The sequence below is a fragment of the Abramis brama genome, assembly GCF_963993115.1.
Source record: "Abramis brama genome assembly, chromosome: 23".
NCBI classification, from domain to species: domain Eukaryota; kingdom Metazoa; phylum Chordata; class Actinopteri; order Cypriniformes; family Leuciscidae; genus Abramis; species Abramis brama.
Genome location: NC_139985.1, coordinates 27,733,291 through 27,750,952, shown reverse-complemented (window position 1 = coordinate 27,750,952; position 17,662 = coordinate 27,733,291). Strand labels below are relative to the sequence as shown.

The 17,662-nt window shown below is 42.8% G+C and overlaps 1 protein-coding gene across 2 annotated transcripts in view; it reads right to left on the bottom strand.

Annotated features, from left to right (window-relative positions):
- itga7 (integrin, alpha 7) overlaps positions 1-17,662 on the bottom strand; it is a 55,948-nt gene that overhangs the window by 32,053 nt on the left and 6,233 nt on the right. For both annotated transcript variants that reach the window (XM_084101214.1, XM_084101213.1), the window contains exons 2-12: positions 16,229-16,350; positions 16,058-16,137; positions 13,119-13,374; positions 10,503-10,604; positions 10,088-10,295; positions 8,908-9,101; positions 7,851-7,939; positions 6,741-6,868; positions 6,530-6,625; positions 5,729-5,790; positions 5,477-5,646 (exon numbers count right to left, since the gene is read on the bottom strand). In XM_084101214.1, the coding sequence (XP_083957340.1) occupies positions 5,477-5,646; positions 5,729-5,790; positions 6,530-6,625; positions 6,741-6,868; positions 7,851-7,939; positions 8,908-9,101; positions 10,088-10,295; positions 10,503-10,604; positions 13,119-13,374; positions 16,058-16,137; positions 16,229-16,350 (1,507 nt within the window). The remainder of the gene's footprint in view (positions 1-5,476; positions 5,647-5,728; positions 5,791-6,529; positions 6,626-6,740; positions 6,869-7,850; positions 7,940-8,907; positions 9,102-10,087; positions 10,296-10,502; positions 10,605-13,118; positions 13,375-16,057; positions 16,138-16,228; positions 16,351-17,662) is intronic.

Here is a 17,662-nt window from a genome sequence, read left to right as displayed (position 1 = left end):
GTTAAATGCTTTAATTTGCAGAATGGATCGGTACAGCGAAACAGGTGAGTAAACAGTAAGTTGAATTTCAGATGATAGCTTAACTGAAGTGTAACCAAGTCTCTCTCTCTCTTGCAGATGATGATGAAGGAGTTCCTTAGAAGACGGAATGGTGACTGGCTGAGAAGATCGGGATCGAAGGTAGGTATACAGGTAAGTATGGCAGAGAGTCTGTGTCATGTATAGACGAGATCAGACAATGACTGAATGTTTGTAGCAGGTATATATGGGTGAACTGATGAGGTCCAGGTGACGGTGATTAGTAATCAGGTGACAATGAGCGTGTGAATGACTGAGTGGGCGGAGTGAGGGAATGAGTGGAAGGAGATGGTGATGGAATCCTGACAGTATCCCCCCCTCCCGAGGCGGCTCTTGACGGCTGGGAAGAAGAGAGATGTTGCCGGCGGCGAGGTCGACCACGACCCCTGGGAGCTGGGCGGTCAGGATGGTCAGAATGGAACTGGGAGAGTAAGGCTGGATCTAGGATATCATCACGGAGCATATCATCTCCTCTGGACCGTAGTCCTCCCAGTCCACCAGATACTCCAGACGGGGACCTCGCCGCCGGGAGTCCATGATGGATCGAACTCTGTAGATGGCCTCTTCTTCCACAGAAACGGGAGGAGGAGGCACGTCATCCGAGGTGGAATCTGAGGGAACAGAAGAGACTGGGTCAGTGAAGGGTTTGAGGAGAGAGACATGGAAGGAAGGAGAGATCTTGTACTGAGGTGGAAGGTTGAGTCTGTAGGTTACTTCGTTCAACTGCCTCTGGATGGTGAAAGGTCCAATGAATCGAGGACTCAGCTTACGGCAAGGCAGGCGGAGGCGAATGTCCCTCGTCGATAAACACACCTTCTGACCAGGTTGGTATTGGGGTGTATTGGCTCGTAGACGATCCGCTTGATCCTTGTGCCTCCGCACTGCCTGTTGTAGATGCACATGAGCCGAGTCCCATACCCCCTCGCTCTGATGGAACCAAAAGTCGACAGCTGGAACCTATGAGGGCTCACCCGACCAAGGGAAGAGAGGTGGCTGATATCCGAGGAAGCACTGAAAGGGGGTGAGCCCGGTGGTACGCTGAGTGAGGGAATTCTGAGCGTATTCCGCCCAGGGGAGGTATCGGTTCCAGCTGTCTTGGTGCTGGTGGCAATAAGTTTGCAGATAACGTCCTATCTCCTGAATCTTCCGCTCAGTCTGGCCGTTGGTCTGCGGATGATATCCTGAAGAGAGGTTGACAGTGACCCCGAGGAGCTTGAAGAAGGCGTGCCACACCCGGGAGATGAATTGGGGTCCCCTGTCCGAAACGATGTCTTCTGGAATGCCGAAATTTCAGAATACATGATGAAACAATGCTTCAGCTGTTTCTAAAGCCGTGGGTAAACCAGGTAAAGGTATCAGCTTGCAGCCTTTGGAAAATCTATCCACAACGACGAGCACACAGGTAAATCCACCGGATCTAGGAAGGTCAGTCATGAAGTCCACTCCGATGTGTGACCAAGGGCGTCTGGGTATAGGTAGTGGCACAAGTTTACCCTCAGGTAGTTTCCTGGGAGTGTTGGTGATGGCGCAGACTGAGCAGCCACGGACGAACCTGGAGACATCTTCGGAGATGGACGGCCACCAGTACCGCTGACTGAGGAGCGAGAGGGTACGCTTGCTACCTGGATGTCCAGAGCCCGGAACTGTGTGAGCAGAGTCCAGAAGGGGAGTACGAAGATGTTGAGGTACGAAAGTACGCCCTTCTGGACCTCCCGGCGGAGCAGGATGGCGAGAATTTTCCTGAGAGATTTGCTGGTCGATGTCCCAGAGAATGGGACTGAGGATTAAGGCTGGAGGGAGGATGGTTTCAGTACTGAGGTCCTCTGAAGATGAATGATGGAGTCTGGAAAGAGCGTCTGCCTTGCAATTCTTACTTCCTGGACGGTAAGTAACAACGAAGTTGAATCGAGTGAAGAAGAGTGCCCAGCGGGCCTGGCGAGGATTCAATCTTCTTGCCTCATGAAGATATTCCAAGTTGCGATGATCTGTAATTACTTCGAACTGGTGATTTGCTCCCTCCAGCCAATGTCTCCATTCTTCTAAAGCCAGTTTTATGGCTAGCAGTTCCCGGTTGCCGATGTCGTAGTTTTGCTCCGCCGGGGACAGCTTTTTGGAAAAGAAGGCACATGGATGGAGTCTGGGAGGCTCACCCTGCCGCTGTGACAGCACCGCTCCAACCCCAGTGGAAGATGCATCGACCTCAACGATGAAAGGAAGTTCTGGATTGGGATGGATGAGGATTGGTGCTGTCGTGAAGACTTCTTTAAAGGCGATGGAAGGCTTGGATAGCTGTGGGATTCAAGGACAGAGACTTGGGTCGATTCTTTAATGAAGATGTGAGAGGAGCACTGATGAGACTGTAGTTCTTGATGAATCTTCTGTAGAAGTTTGCAAAACCGAGGAATCTTTGAAGTTCTTTGACAGATGTGGGTAATGGCCAGTCTTGGATTGTTTCCACCTTCCTCTGGTCCATCTGGATACCATGCTGATCTATGATGTAACCCAGGAACTGAACAGAGGTGATATGGAACTCACACTTCTCCAATTTCAGGTAAAGTTTGTGTTCTCTCAGTTTCTCTAGTACTTGAATGACATGACGATGGTGTTCAGCAATTGAAGATGAATAGATGAGGATATCGTCAATGTAGACAATCACAAAGCGGTTGAGGTACTCACGGAACACTTCGTTCATGTACCCTTGGAAGACCGCTGGAGTGTTGGACAGCCCGAAGGGCATAACCTGATATTCATAATGGCCAGATGGGGTGACGAACGCTGTCTTCCACTCATCTCCATGCCGTATACAGATCAACTTGTATGCACTCCGAAGGTCCAGTTTCGAAAATATGCGAGCCCCACGCACCTGCTCCAAGGCAGCTGGGACCAGAGGAAGGGGATAACTGTATTTGACGGTTTGAGAGTTGAGATGACGATAATCGATGCAGGGCCTCAAGCCTCCGTCCTTCTTACCCACAAAGAAGAAACTTGAAGCGGCAGGGGAGGTCGATGTGCGGAAGAACTGTTGTTGTAAAGCCTCCTCCACATACTCCTCCATGGCCTTCTGCTCCGGGATGGACAGTGGATAGATACGACCTTTAGGTAGAGTGGCTCCAGGTAGCAAGTTGATTGCGCAGTCCCATGGCCGATGAGGTGGTAGTTTAGTAGCCAGTTTCTTGCTGAACACATCCTGGTACGCCTGGTACTCCACTGGAATCTCTACTTGATGCTCTACTTCAGGGCTCTCAACCGAGGTGGAACAAACAGGAACTTTGGACCTCTTCTGAGGCGTCGATGATGAAGAAGGGATTTTCTTGATGGATGATAGACAGGACAAATGGCAGGACTCACCCCAACGTAATACTTCACCAGATTTCCAGTGGAGCGTCGGCTGATGTTGAACTAACCAGGGGCGTCCCAGGATGAGCTCAGCGGTGGACTCCTCCAGCACCATAAAAGAAATCTCCTCTGAATGAAGACAACCAACACGCAGCGTCAGAGTAGGTGAACAGTGACGAATTCGACCTCGACCCAGCGGTTTTCCCTGGATGGTTTGTACATGGAGGTCTTGAGAATTGCGATGTTTGCGGATGTTAAATTTTTGGAGAAGCTGTGTGGAGATGAAATTCCCCGCCGAACCAGAGTCAATAAGGGCTTGCGCTGAGACACAAATACGAGAAGTTAATACATGCACAGTGGTGCGATTTAAAGCTTCAATTTTAGGCGAGACTTGAATTGTGCTTACCGCTGGGCATGGAGGTCGAACAGGGCAAGAGCTGAGAAGATGATTATCAGATGCACAATAGAGACAGTTTATGAAGAATTCGTCGTTGACGCTCTGAAGCTGGAAGATGGGCGGAGCCGAGATCCATAGGCTCTGGTGCTGGAGGAGTGACTGATGGAACCGTGGGCGGAGGATATACAGTGGGAGTCGGAGAATCACAGGCTGATAGTCTTTGCGAAACTCGAATGGATTTTTGAATTTCTCAATTCCCAGACTGTCGTCGTAAACCACCATCAACTGACGAATGTTAGGGTTCAAACCATGACGAAAAGCTGTGATCAATGCTTCCTCATTCCAACCACTGGATGCCGCTAAAGTGTGGAATCGTAAAGAGAAAGTACTCACAGAAGATTGGCCTTGACGAAGATTGTAGAGTTGATCATGTACTGATAGATCGGCAGCTGTTTGACCGAAAACTTCTGTGAAGTGTTGTATGAAACCGGAGAGGGATTTGACGACTTCCGAATCCGAATTCCACAGAGACTGTGCCCACTGAAGTGCTTGCCCAGACAGAAGTGAAATGATGAAAGCAACACGAGCTGAATCGTTGATGAATTGATGTTCTTGCATGGAGAAATACAAAGATACCTGAAGTAGAAACCCACTGCAGTCCTCCGCCTCACCTGAGAATGTCGCTGGTCGGGCCATGGGACACGCTGAGGCAGTGAACGAAGCAACGGGCGCTTGAGGAAGTGAAGCTGAAGAGGTGTGTTGATGAATGGCGATCGGATTGACAGGTGAATTCGCTGTGGATTCCGAAGGATTCTGCATGGTGGTCTGATCTTCTGTCTGGTTTGGCATAGACGAAGCAGACAGAATGGTTGGTTAAATGCTTTAATTTGCAGAATGGATCGGTACAGCGAAACAGGTGAGTAAACAGTAAGTTGAATTTCAGATGATAGCTTAACTGAAGTGTAACCAAGTCTCTCTCTCTCTTTCTCTTGCAGATGATGATGAAGGAGTTCCTTAGAAGATGGAATGGTGACTGGCTGAGAAGATCGGGATCGAAGGTAGGTATACAGGTAAGTATGGCAGAGAGTCTGTGTCATGTATAGACAAGATCAGACAATGACTGAATGTTTGTAGCAGGTATATATGGGTGAACTGATGATGAGGTCCAGGTGACGGTGATTAGTAATCAGGTGACAATGAGCGTGTGAATGACTGAGTGGGCGGAGTGAGGGAATGAGTGGAAGGAGATGGTGATGGAATCCTGACAACATGATTGCGTTCCCAAACACAAGAGAACATGACAGGCAGTGTTTGTTGCGTTTGCCTACACGCTCTGAGACGCAAGTCGTTGATGACGAACCGTATTTATATAAATAAATTAAATTAATAACTTTTTTACAACAGAAATGAACCATCACAGAACTTACTTAAGCTAGACTGTGACGCTATTTTCTTCTGGAAACAAACTTTGTTGCATTATTTTCCTGTTATCTCTGTAAAGCTGCTTTGAAACACTCTGTATTGTAAAAAGCGCTATATAAATAAAGGTGACTAGACTTGACTTGGCATTCACAAAATGTTTTAGACCCTGTTTCCACCTGTATTTAGTGCTTATCTTCATTCCAGGTGTAAAGAGGGCACATGCAACTGCATCTCTAGCTCTACCTGCACAACTAAAGTCACTGTTTGACAGTCCGGATGTTTTTGTCCTCGTAGCTCCACTTCCACAGAATGAACAAACTCCGGCTCTGATAAACTGCGGTCCAGGAACTGAACTCTGTGAGGAAGACTCAGCTTTCTGCGCTCCACGTCTGCCTCGAAATGAACACCGAGTGCTGATGAAACAGAAACGTTCAAACATACACGTACATCTGCACTTACAGCGAATGACGTGGTTGTAGACGTGGGATTTCTTACTGATATGTGGAGAGTAGGAGTCTGGATACGCGGTGTACGAGTAGCAGGCCTTCACGTCCATACTACATGAAGACAACACATAATTATATAGGTACAGATTTACTGACACTCATTTTTTTTAAATATCAATTTGAAATGGATTTATCTATACTGTGTGTAATGAATGTACACCGCCGTTCAAAAGTTTGGGGTCAGTACGAATATTTCTAAGGAGGGAGAAATAAAAGAAATCAATACTTTTATTCAGCAAGGATGCATTAAATTGATCAAAAGTTACAGTGAAGACATTTATAATGTTACAAAAGATTCTATTTTAAATAAATGAAACAGAACTTTATATTCATCAAAGAATCCTGAAAAAAATTGTACACAACTGTTTTCAACATTGATAATAATCATAAATGTGTCTTGAGCATCAAATCATCATATTAGCATTATTTCTGAAGGATCATGTGACACTGAAGACTGGAGTAATGATGCTGAAAATTCAGCTTTGATCACAGGAATAAATTACATTTAAAAATATATCCAAATAGAAAACAGTTATTTTAAATTCTCATAATATTTAACAATATTACAGTTTTTTGTTGTTGTTGTTGTTGTTGTTGTATTTTTTACTCAAATAAATGCAGCCTTGGTGAGAAGAAGAAGACTTCTTTTAAAAACATTAAATCTTACAGATCCCAAACTTCTCAATGGCTGTGTGTGTATGATGAATCATTGTGCTTGTAATTTCCAAGCAAGATGTCATATACACAATGAAGAAGCATTGGAAAAAGTATGAGTAAAGTAACTTCTGACCAAACTCCATCTTGGCCCTGGCAGTTGTGCTGCGTGAGATCGATGTCCTGAGGCTCGATGGAGATCTCTCGGATCACGTGAACCACTGGATGTGACCTGGCGGACAATCCACGAGTCAGAATAACTACTGCTGTGGCTTTAAATGACTGCCATTGCATCAGCTGTAACGTTTACATTTGCAGCTCGAGTGTCTAAAACATAGAGATCTCACCTGTAAAGCACAACCTGATCACTGAGGGAGCCGACAGCTAGATCTGGATAAAAATTCCCATCAACATCGAGTCCTCCAGATATGGAATAGCCCAGTCGCTTGACTCCTGCATTAAGCCCATCCAGAACCTTCACATGATGATAAATATACAGCTAATTATATTCAAAAAACACTGATATTGATAAATCTATTCAGTAAACAGAACATTGAGCGTGTGACTGGAAGCTGTTCAGAATCAATATCACATGCTGTTGTTCTGAATATCTTATTATTTTAGCCTTGTATTGTTGCTTTAATCTTGGATAACTGACATTTTACACCATATTGCTTAAATTTTTGCTCTGCCAATAAAAAAAAATCCGGCATCATTAACCATTGCACATTTCTGAGCAAACACACCGTCGTGGTGTTTAGTTTCTGAATGAATCAGTGTTTTCCAACAAATCAGTTGAATGAAGGATTCAGTGACTCACTCATAATACGCCACCTACTGGTCTAACAATATAACCTGCAGAGAAACAGTGAACAGTCCCAGTGCTGCTAGATTGTTCTCAGACATTCACATTAGTGGACCAGAACTAATTGTTGAACAATATTGAATATTTCTGAATATTTAAGAACTGTTCAGTGTATTCAACATCGTGACTCTACAGAACAACTCTTAAGTTGTTTTTCTCAATAGATAATTACAATATTTGCATATGGAATATTTGGAAATGTAAAATTGGATTTATTTTACTGACATGCTAAAGGAAATTATATGAATAACAGTCTTAAAACAAATGTTTTTGTGAAGCATCTAATGTGCCTAAGAGAGAGAGAGAGAGAGAGAGAGAAAGAGAGAGAGAGAGTGTGTGTGTGTGTGTGTGTGTGTGTGTGTGAGAGAGAGAGAGAGAGAGGGAGAGAGAGAGAAAGAGAGAGAGTGTGTGTGTGTGTGTGTGTGTGTGTGAGAGAGAGAGAGAGAGAGAGAGAGAGAGAGAGAGAGAGAGAGTGAGAGAGTGTGTGTGTGTGTGTGTGTGTATGCGTGTGTGTGTGTGTGTGTGTGTGTGTGTGTGTGTGTGTGTGTGTGTGTGTGTGTGTGTGTGTGTGTGTGTTAGAGAGAAAGTTTGCCTGCGAAGGTTTGGTATCAATGCCAGATGAAGAGCCACTGTAAATAAAAACTTTCCCATCTCCATCAAACGGCGCTCCAACAGCAATGTCTGAAAACAAACACATTCAGATTCAATTTGACTAGATTTTACAGAAAATTGATGAAGATGTGAGTACACCCTTGTGTAATATCACTAAACTATCAAATAATATTTGATAATAATTGCATTATTTCTAAGTTCACAAGTGTAGTATTTCCTCTTATGAACAACCAAAAAACAAATACAATAGAAAGACTATTCTTGAAAGTACAGAGGGAGTTCACGAGCAGAACACGGGAGTTAGCCGGAGTAATTTCTGACATATGTGCGGATACACAAGTCCGGTCTCCACAAAGTCACAGGGAAGAGAAATATAAAACATGAAGCCAAAAAAATACATGATAATAAATATATATCATTTATCTAAGTTCTTAATGAAGTCTCTGGTATTTTTCATTAGCATATGTGCATTTATTATGCAATGGTTAGCACAAGTAGCCTTCAGCATTGCATATAAATATAATTCCTCATTGGATCACAATCAGAAGTTTTTTCAGACGTTCGCTGGTGTCTATGAGTGAGTTTTGAGTTGTTGTAAATAAATGTTGAGGATAACTGGTAGCCTGATAAGAAAAAATGGAAAACAATAAAGTATTGATAAAGTAATAGATTTGAATCTCAGTCATGGAAAGTGTATTGAGTTCCTATCGCGGGGCCTGCATTTTTAATACAGTAAATCTAATCAGAAAACGTTTTTAACTTTACATGAGAGAAAATACCCTACTGTTCAACTCAGAGGGAATGCAATTACTGTAAGTTTTAACACTGTTTTCAATTCTTAGTTATGTTGCACAGGGGTGTACTTACTTTTGTTGCATACTGTAACTGTAATATGATATAACATAAAAAATAGAGGATCAAATAATTAACTGTGTAACTTTGTACAAAGAACCAAACCTGGAGTTCAATCTAATCTGCTTTTCTGAGATTTCACAATGACAAAACACACTTGCCTATGTGTGTTATTTTGCTCTTACCTTCATAACCATCCCGGTCCAGATCTCCAGCGCTGCCGACGGTCATCCCAAACATGGAGTCATACGTTCCGTTGAGTCGGATCGGTCGGGCCTTTTCCCAGTGGCCGGCTGGGTTTAGAAACACATACACCGCTCCTCCAATCTCTGCCTTTCGGTCGAAGAAATTGGGAGCTCCCACTACAAGATCTGTCCAACTGTGGATGAAGTCGTCCTGTTAGATGTTGAGCACATCAGCTTCACACAGGAGCATGTTAAGGGCCCTATTATGAGGATCTAAGCTCATGGTCTAATGTGCACTCAGTGCGTGTCCGAATCCACTTTTGCTAGTTTAACGACGGAAAAATGGTTGACGCTCCCGGCGCATGGTCTAAAAGGGTTGTCTCTATTCTCTTAATGAGGAATGGGTGTGTTTTGTCCCTATTCTCTTAATGAGTAATGGGTGTGTTTTGGGTGTAACGTGCAATAAACCAATCAGAGTCTCATCTCCCATTCCCTTTAAAAGCCAGTTGCGCTCGCACCATGGCAGATTGGCTATTCACATGGAGGAATCTGCAAGCGGAAAAACTGAACGCTTCTCTAGTGAGGAAACGGATCTGCTCGTGCGTGACGTTAAAGCTGTGTGTGTGTGTGTGTGTGTGTGTGTGAGAGGTTAAAGTGCAAGCAGAACATCTACGGGACAAGCCGGATTCCATCATATCTTTATGTGCACAATAATAATCTTTTACATTGTAATCCTTTTGTTTTTAATGCAATTTTTAGTGCACATTACCCTGTGTGTAATAAGCAGAGTGTGTGTGTAATAAGCAGAGTGTGTGTGTGATAAGCAGAGTGTGTGTGTAATAAGCAGAGTGTAGCGCGTCATGGACCTGCCTATAGGCTCACATTACTAACACACTCTTTAAATAACAAAAAAAATACTGCGCCATTGACTTTAGACCAGGTTTCAGTTGGTCAATGGCTCAGTCTATTTCAGTTCCTCAAAATAGCAATGCTCCAACAATGAGCCTGAACACACACACTCGTTCTCAGACCAGCAGCCCATGGGCATTTGCTATTTAAACAACGTGGCGCAGGACGTGAAAATGATAATAGCGTAGGGCTGAAACTAGCAAAACAAATTGGGTATTGTATTGCATACACCCACATTGCACCGGGTGTGTGATAGGGCCCTGTATCTTACCCATCGCTGTTCAGATCAGCAGTGGCCACAGAATAACCGAAGGAGGAGGCCAGCTCCTCGCCCCACAGAATATGCTCAGGCATCAGCCGGTACACGTTGTCCTTCCGCAGCAGAACCACGGCTCCTGTGTGATTAGCTCGAGGAGCTCCGGCCACCAACGTCAGCTCAGACTTACTCATGAGACCTTTGGCTGAGTCCACAGAGAAGCCTGGGACAGATTCATATCAACAAAGTGATGATTTTGAACCTGATTTCACATGATCTTGAGTGGGATTGAGGTATGCGAGTGTATTCATGTTGTCAGGATGCCACTATCAGCAGTCAATGCCAATACATTTGGAGATTGGAAATGAAAAACAATCTATTCAAATATTGCATAGAAAGAGTTCTGCCATAATGTTCTTTGTCTACAAACCCAGGTAGCTGTTCTGAGAGACGTCCTCAAAGGAGCTTTTGGACGGTTCCAGAGTTTTATAGACCAGGGCGTCCTCAACAGGGCTGGCCATAAATAACAGTCCTGAGCGTACAGACAGGAGGACAGATACAGTGAGAGAATAGTTCAGATGATTTAGAGAAAAAAATACACATCAATTCATCACAAACAATTTTTCCAGGGACAACTACACAAATAAACAATCTGATAGTTGTCTTAAAGTCAAGTCAAGTCAAGTCACCTTTATTTATATAGCGCTTTTTACAATACAGATTGTATCAAAGCTGTCACAGTGTCTGTTTGTGTATCACTGGTGTCCACTAGAGGTCCTCGTCTCCACGGTGTCTTCCTATTCATGAACTGCATTCCCCACAATCCTTGTCTGTACCAATCACTGTTCATTGCACTCAGCTGTTCCCCGTCATCATTGTACCCAGCTGTTCCCTGTTATTCTTTGTTAGTTCTTGTTATATATACCCTGCCTGTCTAGTGTTTGTCATGGATTCCTTGTATTATATCACGCCCTGTATTTCCTGATTGTGTTCTTGTTTTTGGATTGATTACTTGGATTTTGACCTCTGCCTGGAAGACTATGATTTTGGATTGCCCAATAAATTATTACTGCACTTGGATCTTCCTTTTCCCTTTTCTTTGTGTGTGGATCGTGACAAAAGTTTGTTTCTAGAAGAAAATTGTGTCATCGTCCACCCTAAGTAAGGCAGATCAATAATATTGTTGAATATTAAATGTCCCCAACTAAGCAAGCCAAAAGCCAAGGCAACCAAGTTCCCCTGTAGTCAATCATTTTATCCCTTAAAACTCATCTTTGATCACCAAAATGACATATTTAAACGTTTTTTCCTTGAAAAAGATTTCTTCATGTCTTAAAATATGTAACTCGACACCCTTTCCTCATTTAGTATACGCGTTTCTATGAACATGCAAATGAGCCCCGCCTTCACTCACTCAGCTCAGAGATCCACTCGTTGACGATCACATGTTGACCTGGGGTGCGTTTCCCGAAAGCATCGTTAGCTAACTATGGTCGCAAGTTCCGTCGTTATCAGCAGTTCAACGAGTCTGTGTTTCCCTATACCATCATTCTAACGAACATTCGCAAACAGCATCGCAGAGTTGTGTGTTTGGAACGACAGCTCTCGACTTGTGGTTAGAAGAAGAGTTTCTAGTTTGCATGACATGTGGACTCAATAAATCCAAAATAAGCAAGCTGACATTCAGTGCAATCTGTATCTTTTATTTAGAATACATACAAATGTCATTTACGTCTTTTAGTTTGTCAAGAGATTTAAAGCATCATTTTTGAAGTACGCATGAGCGTACGTGCTCTAGCCTATGATTGAATCTGGAAATAGTCGTCAGATGCCAAGTCCGTAATTTATAGCAAAACATCTAGCATTAATCTGATCTCAAACAGATTCCTTAAAGGAGCTGTGTGTAAGAAATCTATTTCAATTAATCATAAAATGGCCCTGATATGTCACTAGACATTAAGAAATCATGTTCATTTCAAATACTTATATCACTGACAACAGTAGTACGGCCAGGATATTGTCATTTAAAAAGTGAAATTGCAGCCCTCAACTGATGTTGATGTTGTCATGTTGTGTTTTGGCCTGATGCTCCACCCTCCACCTGTCTACCAGTCACGAAGTCAGTAATGTTTCAGCATCCGGGTTGCCAGCTCTGCTCTAGTTACCACAGCTGCAGCTACAAACGTTCGTGCTGGATCCTGCAGCCTATCTGGCAACCTCGAGTCAGGGGAGAGGGGGAGGGGATACACCGCTCTACAGTAATTTGAAAGTGATTGCAGTACCAGTTTTGGCCACAATCTTACATACGGCTCCTTTAAAAGTAGTTATCACTCCACCACGTACGTGACATCATTAACCAACGTGATTCAACTACCAATTTGAGACAATACAGTTATGGGAAACAGTCATGATTAGCTAGTTGATTTCTTCAACGATGCATCGTACTATGGTAGTTAAGCAGCGAGTTACGGCGTTGACAGCATTGTGCGGGAAACACACCCCTGGTTGTTTACAAGGTAGTTTGTGACGTCAGAAACACCAGCGATTTCAAAGCGTGTTTTTGAGACTGTCTTTGGTTCACTGCAGTTTTAAGGAGAAAATACTCAGCAATGGTGTCGACTTATGAATTTACACATGGTTTGTCTTCAAGCATATTAAAAACACCACATAGACATATAAACAACATTAAAAGCTTGATATTCACCACAGCTTTAACATATTGACCTAGTATAGGAAAACAATTAATCTATCCAATGTCCTAATATCATTTGTGGCCTATATGTGACCATTTGGTTTCACTTTATTTTGACAGTCCACTTTAGACATTCTACTAACTATAAGTAACTTTGCAACTACAAGTCAACTAACTCTCATTAAGGTATTAGTAGACTGTTAGGTTAGCGTTCGGGTTAGTAGAATAAGTTGACATGTAGTTGCAAAGTTACTAATAGTCAGTAGAATGTCTAAAGTGAACTCAAAATAAAGTGTTACCAATCATTTAAATGAGTGGTCCAATATAACGTTGAAAAGCTCTCAATCCCATTACCTTTCCAGTTGTAGGTACCCGGAGCCCCAAACAGTATGTAGTTTTTGTCCGGTGTGAAGCTAGCAGACAGACCCTGCTGACAGAACCCAAACTGCTCGTGTCCATGAGCACGACCTTCGCAAAACTTCCACTCTCCCCCATCCAGATCATCTCGCTCAGTCAAATCCTCACTCAGCACATAACAGCGTCCGATTGGGTCACGTGTCTCAAACGACTGGTTGACATGTTGTCTGAGCTCATAGAGGTGAGCACATGTCTGTGAGACATCAGAACAAAAACAGGACACATTTAGGACACATGCCACAATGACCTTGGTCCCATTCTACCCGATTTTTATTTGATTCACCAACCAGTGGTGAATGAAGTACTTGAGTTGCATTGAATTCCACGTTCTCATTATCTGAGGCTTCTAGACTAGACGTGAATTCGGACGAGCTCAGTGCCGAATCATTTTTCATCAGCTCTATTCCATCAATAAGAATTTGTGCAAAGAACTGTGGGTGTTTTGAGGACATGAAGGACACGCTTGATGCATCCTTCAAAATATGCTAAATGAAGGATGCTAAAAGAAGGCTGCCTTCTCAGGATCTTTAAAATTGAGATGGTCTTTGACGGCGCTTGCCAGTGTTACGACCCTGTCTTTTTATTCTCTACCTGATGGTGGCAGTATAACATCCGACTGTGACATCACTGTTAATTAGATCATTAATGGGTGGAGAGTTTAAATGTTTGGACTGATCTACCCAACGTTACTTCTGGTGGAACGTAGTTCTCCAGAGAAGTCGTTTGCTCCAATTTGTTTATTATTTACCAACATTCATTACCCCATTGGACTATTATTTTCTCTTGTTTATTTAAATCCCTAGACATGGTGTAATATTTCTGTAACAGATCATTTTTTTCTTAAGAAATAATCTTGCAATGCAAACTGTTCGTTTGTATGCGTAATCCTCTTTATGTTACAGTCGGGAACGAGCCAAGGTTACTAGGATGCAGCCAACGGTTACATCCGAAATCGAATACTTCCCTACTATATAGTATGCAAAAAAAGTATGCAAAAAGAGTAGTATGTCCGAATACATAGTATTGGAAGAACAGTAGGCGAAAAGTACCCGGATGCCGAGATTCTGAAGTGTGCATATGATGGACGCTTTACTATCCCATGAGGCCACGGGAGAGGATTTATAAATGGCAGTGACACTGGTAGGTCACATGATAATGACAACATGGCGGATATAGTATGTCTGGATTACATTCATACTACCCATATTCATACTATAAAGAACATACTATTTTAACGGTCCAGAAGAAATTTCTAATTCAAATATAGTTCCTACTCAGAGAGTATGCGATTTCGGACGCCCCGAAAGATTAGCCCTGATTAATAATACCTGACCCAGCTAATCAAGGTGTTCAGGTTTACTTCAAAATAGCAAGCATGTGTGCTGGAGCAGGATTGGAGATGAAATCTACATGTAATTATCCCTCCAGGAGCAGGCATAACCCCTCCGGTCCTACTCGTCCCGCTCCACCCGGGTCATGGCACCATTAGCCCCGTTTCCGCCACAGGGGTGGAACTCTGTGTGTTGCATTTTATTTCAACCACCATTTTTAAAAGTCTGTTGCGGTGCATGCAGTAAGAGTTGTTTTGGTATTCGAATCAACAATGAAGTTTAAAAAATACGACTGATGGACCGACGATGAGGTTCAGGCTTTATTACGCTTAAATTCAGAGGATGAAATCCAGCGGGAACTGTAAAGTAGCGCGCAGTCCTACGTCACCGGACTAGTTTGCCTAATCTTCCCCGTACTTTAGACCGCGATGGAAACACGCAGAAAGCAACAGGTCTGGGGGGAAAAAACGTTCCTGGGACAAATTGTTGCGGTTAATTTCGGTGGAAACGTGGTATGTGTAAACCCTCCGGTCCTATTAGGCCTGTTCCGAGCGGGACTCGAACTGGGATTCGGGCGTGCTAATGAGGAAGCTAAAGACTGCAGTCTCTAGCGTCAGTCGCTAGTGCGCCTCTTGAGATCAGGGGAGTAAGGTTTACCTGCACAGCTCTCACTAGCTGGCCTCCGTGACACTCGACCCCTAAAACTCACTCCCATCCGGGTCACGGCACCATTGTAACCAGGGCATGACATTAACACCCGTCAACCCGTCAAAAGTGGGTGTATTTCAGCGGTGGCGTGTAATGCAGTTACTAGCCACTTTGGCGGGTTGAATTTTATATAAAATACATTTTTCAGTTGTAGTCTTTTAAACAGGTATCTGAAATAATAAACTATGTGCAATCTAGTGTTGTCGAACATAATCCATCATCTCAATCATCTCTCCGATAGTGAGTTGACGCACAAACCCGCGTCCCTTTACTCACTTGTTTTATTTGCTCTGGATGAATATTGTTGATGTTACAGGGCTTGCATTACGGCGAGGGATTGAGTGTATTGAGCATAATTTTACTCATTCCCGCAGATTTTGTGCTCACACCCAAAGTGCGCGCACATAAAGACAAGTGTTGGCTATATAAAACAGTACAAGGGGTCCGTGCATCAGGTCTTAAAGCGACAGCAGACTAATATACCGGCTGCCAAATGATGAGATAATATTAAAAATATCTATATGTCAACATTGTGGCCTGTGAAAACACTGAGTGGCTTGTAACTTTGGAAAACCACTAACCACAGTGGCTGATGAGCAAAAAAGTTAAAGTCAAGCCCTGATTGTAACCCCTCCGGTCCAACTTGGCCTGCTGCGAGCCGGACTCGACTCGGCATTGGGAGGCGGGCGTTAACAAGGACATTAAATATCACAGTCTCTATCCCTCACTAGCTGGCCTCCGTTACACAGGGTTTATAAACTCTACTGCAGGATTTTATACACAGACAATGATTGCTTCACATCAGATCTGTCTGATGTACCTGTCACACATACTCACCACCACTTTTCCACCAATCCCTTGACTTTTGACTGTGACTCCCAACCACTGGTTGTCTTTGCTCTCCTGTTCCAGACTCACTTGAGAAAACAAGAAACATTTTTCCTTGAATGGACACTTAGCTTAGTAGAGATAATAGTTCATCACATGAAAATGAAGCTGAAGTGTTACCATTTCCATCGATGTCCACTCGTTCACACTTCTCGGATGTAACCGGACAGCGATACAGGGCACCGGGACGGCTGGTCTGCAAAGTTCCCACGCCTCGGGCCTGAGGAGCCCCAACCAATATCCTGCAGAAGAAGAACAAGAATTATTTTATTTTTTAAATTTAAAAAAATTGAGTGTTCATCGGAGGGGTCCAAGACCCCACGACTTTTGTCGCACTTGAACCATGAATACACACACAAAAAAATGTAATGGATTCGAGGAGTTTTTAAAAAGTAACAAATCCTTCCCTCACGGGTCAATTTGACCCCCTTAGGAATGAATGGAATGCGAGGAATGCTTCAGTACACATAGAAAAACAAAAAATGCTCAAAATTAAAACTAAAAATGCTAAAACTTTACCAAAAAATTCTTTTATAAATGTCTACATGTGTTTCTGAATGCATACTGAAGGAACTGACTTTAGGACCCAGCGGAACAGCTCATTTGCTCCATATAGAGATATAAGGCCATCTAGAGTCATGAATATCATGTTATATTATTTATTTTCCAGTAGAGGTCGGCAAAGACACCCAATGTAAGATATTTTGAGCTGAATTAAAAGGTTTATGCATGAAATTGTGAGTTATCCTGAATTTAAGTTGAAAGAATGTGTGGAATGTGCTTAAATTACTAAATGACTATTTATTTATTATTTATTGATCAAATCTAGTAATTTAAAGGTAAATAAAAAAAATAAATAAAAAAATAAATAAAAAAAAATGCATTTAAAAATGGAAAAAATATTCTCAAAATGAAATAAAAATAAGCTTTCTGAAAAAAAAAAAAAAAAAAAAGTATAATTTTAGGGCTCTGGGTTATTTTGACCCGCGAGGGAAGGATAACACAAACTTACTTTACTAGAGCTGCCACACTGGCCTGTCTAATCTCTCCCATTCATTGTAATCCCAGTGATCCATCTAAGGATCTACGGACTTCTCTTGCTTTGGCTAAGGTTATCGCTCCACCATCAGCCAAACACTGAACAAGAATTATGTACATTAAAACAACAGTAAGGAATGAAGTGTAATAGGTCATTTCTGCCTGTGTAAAGTTTGCCAAAGTGCATGTGGATCAACCAAGAAGACTGTGATGAAGACGACTTTATTATGTGGACAGAAGAGTCCACAAATACTCCAGCTGAGTTTGTGCCCAGAAATTATTTATCACTGAGTTATTGTGTTGAATAAATTCACATTGGGTTCCTCAGTGCTCGCCTGACAGCACGCTGGATGTTTGGTGTTGATGTATCTCACCTGGGCCAAGACGATTTGCCATTCGCTGACAGTATGGCAAGCCGTTTTAACATTTAATCCTTAAAACCTACTAGTCTCTATTTTCATGCTACTAGTACTTATTTTTTAGATACTAGTATCTTTTCCATTAAGTACTAGTACT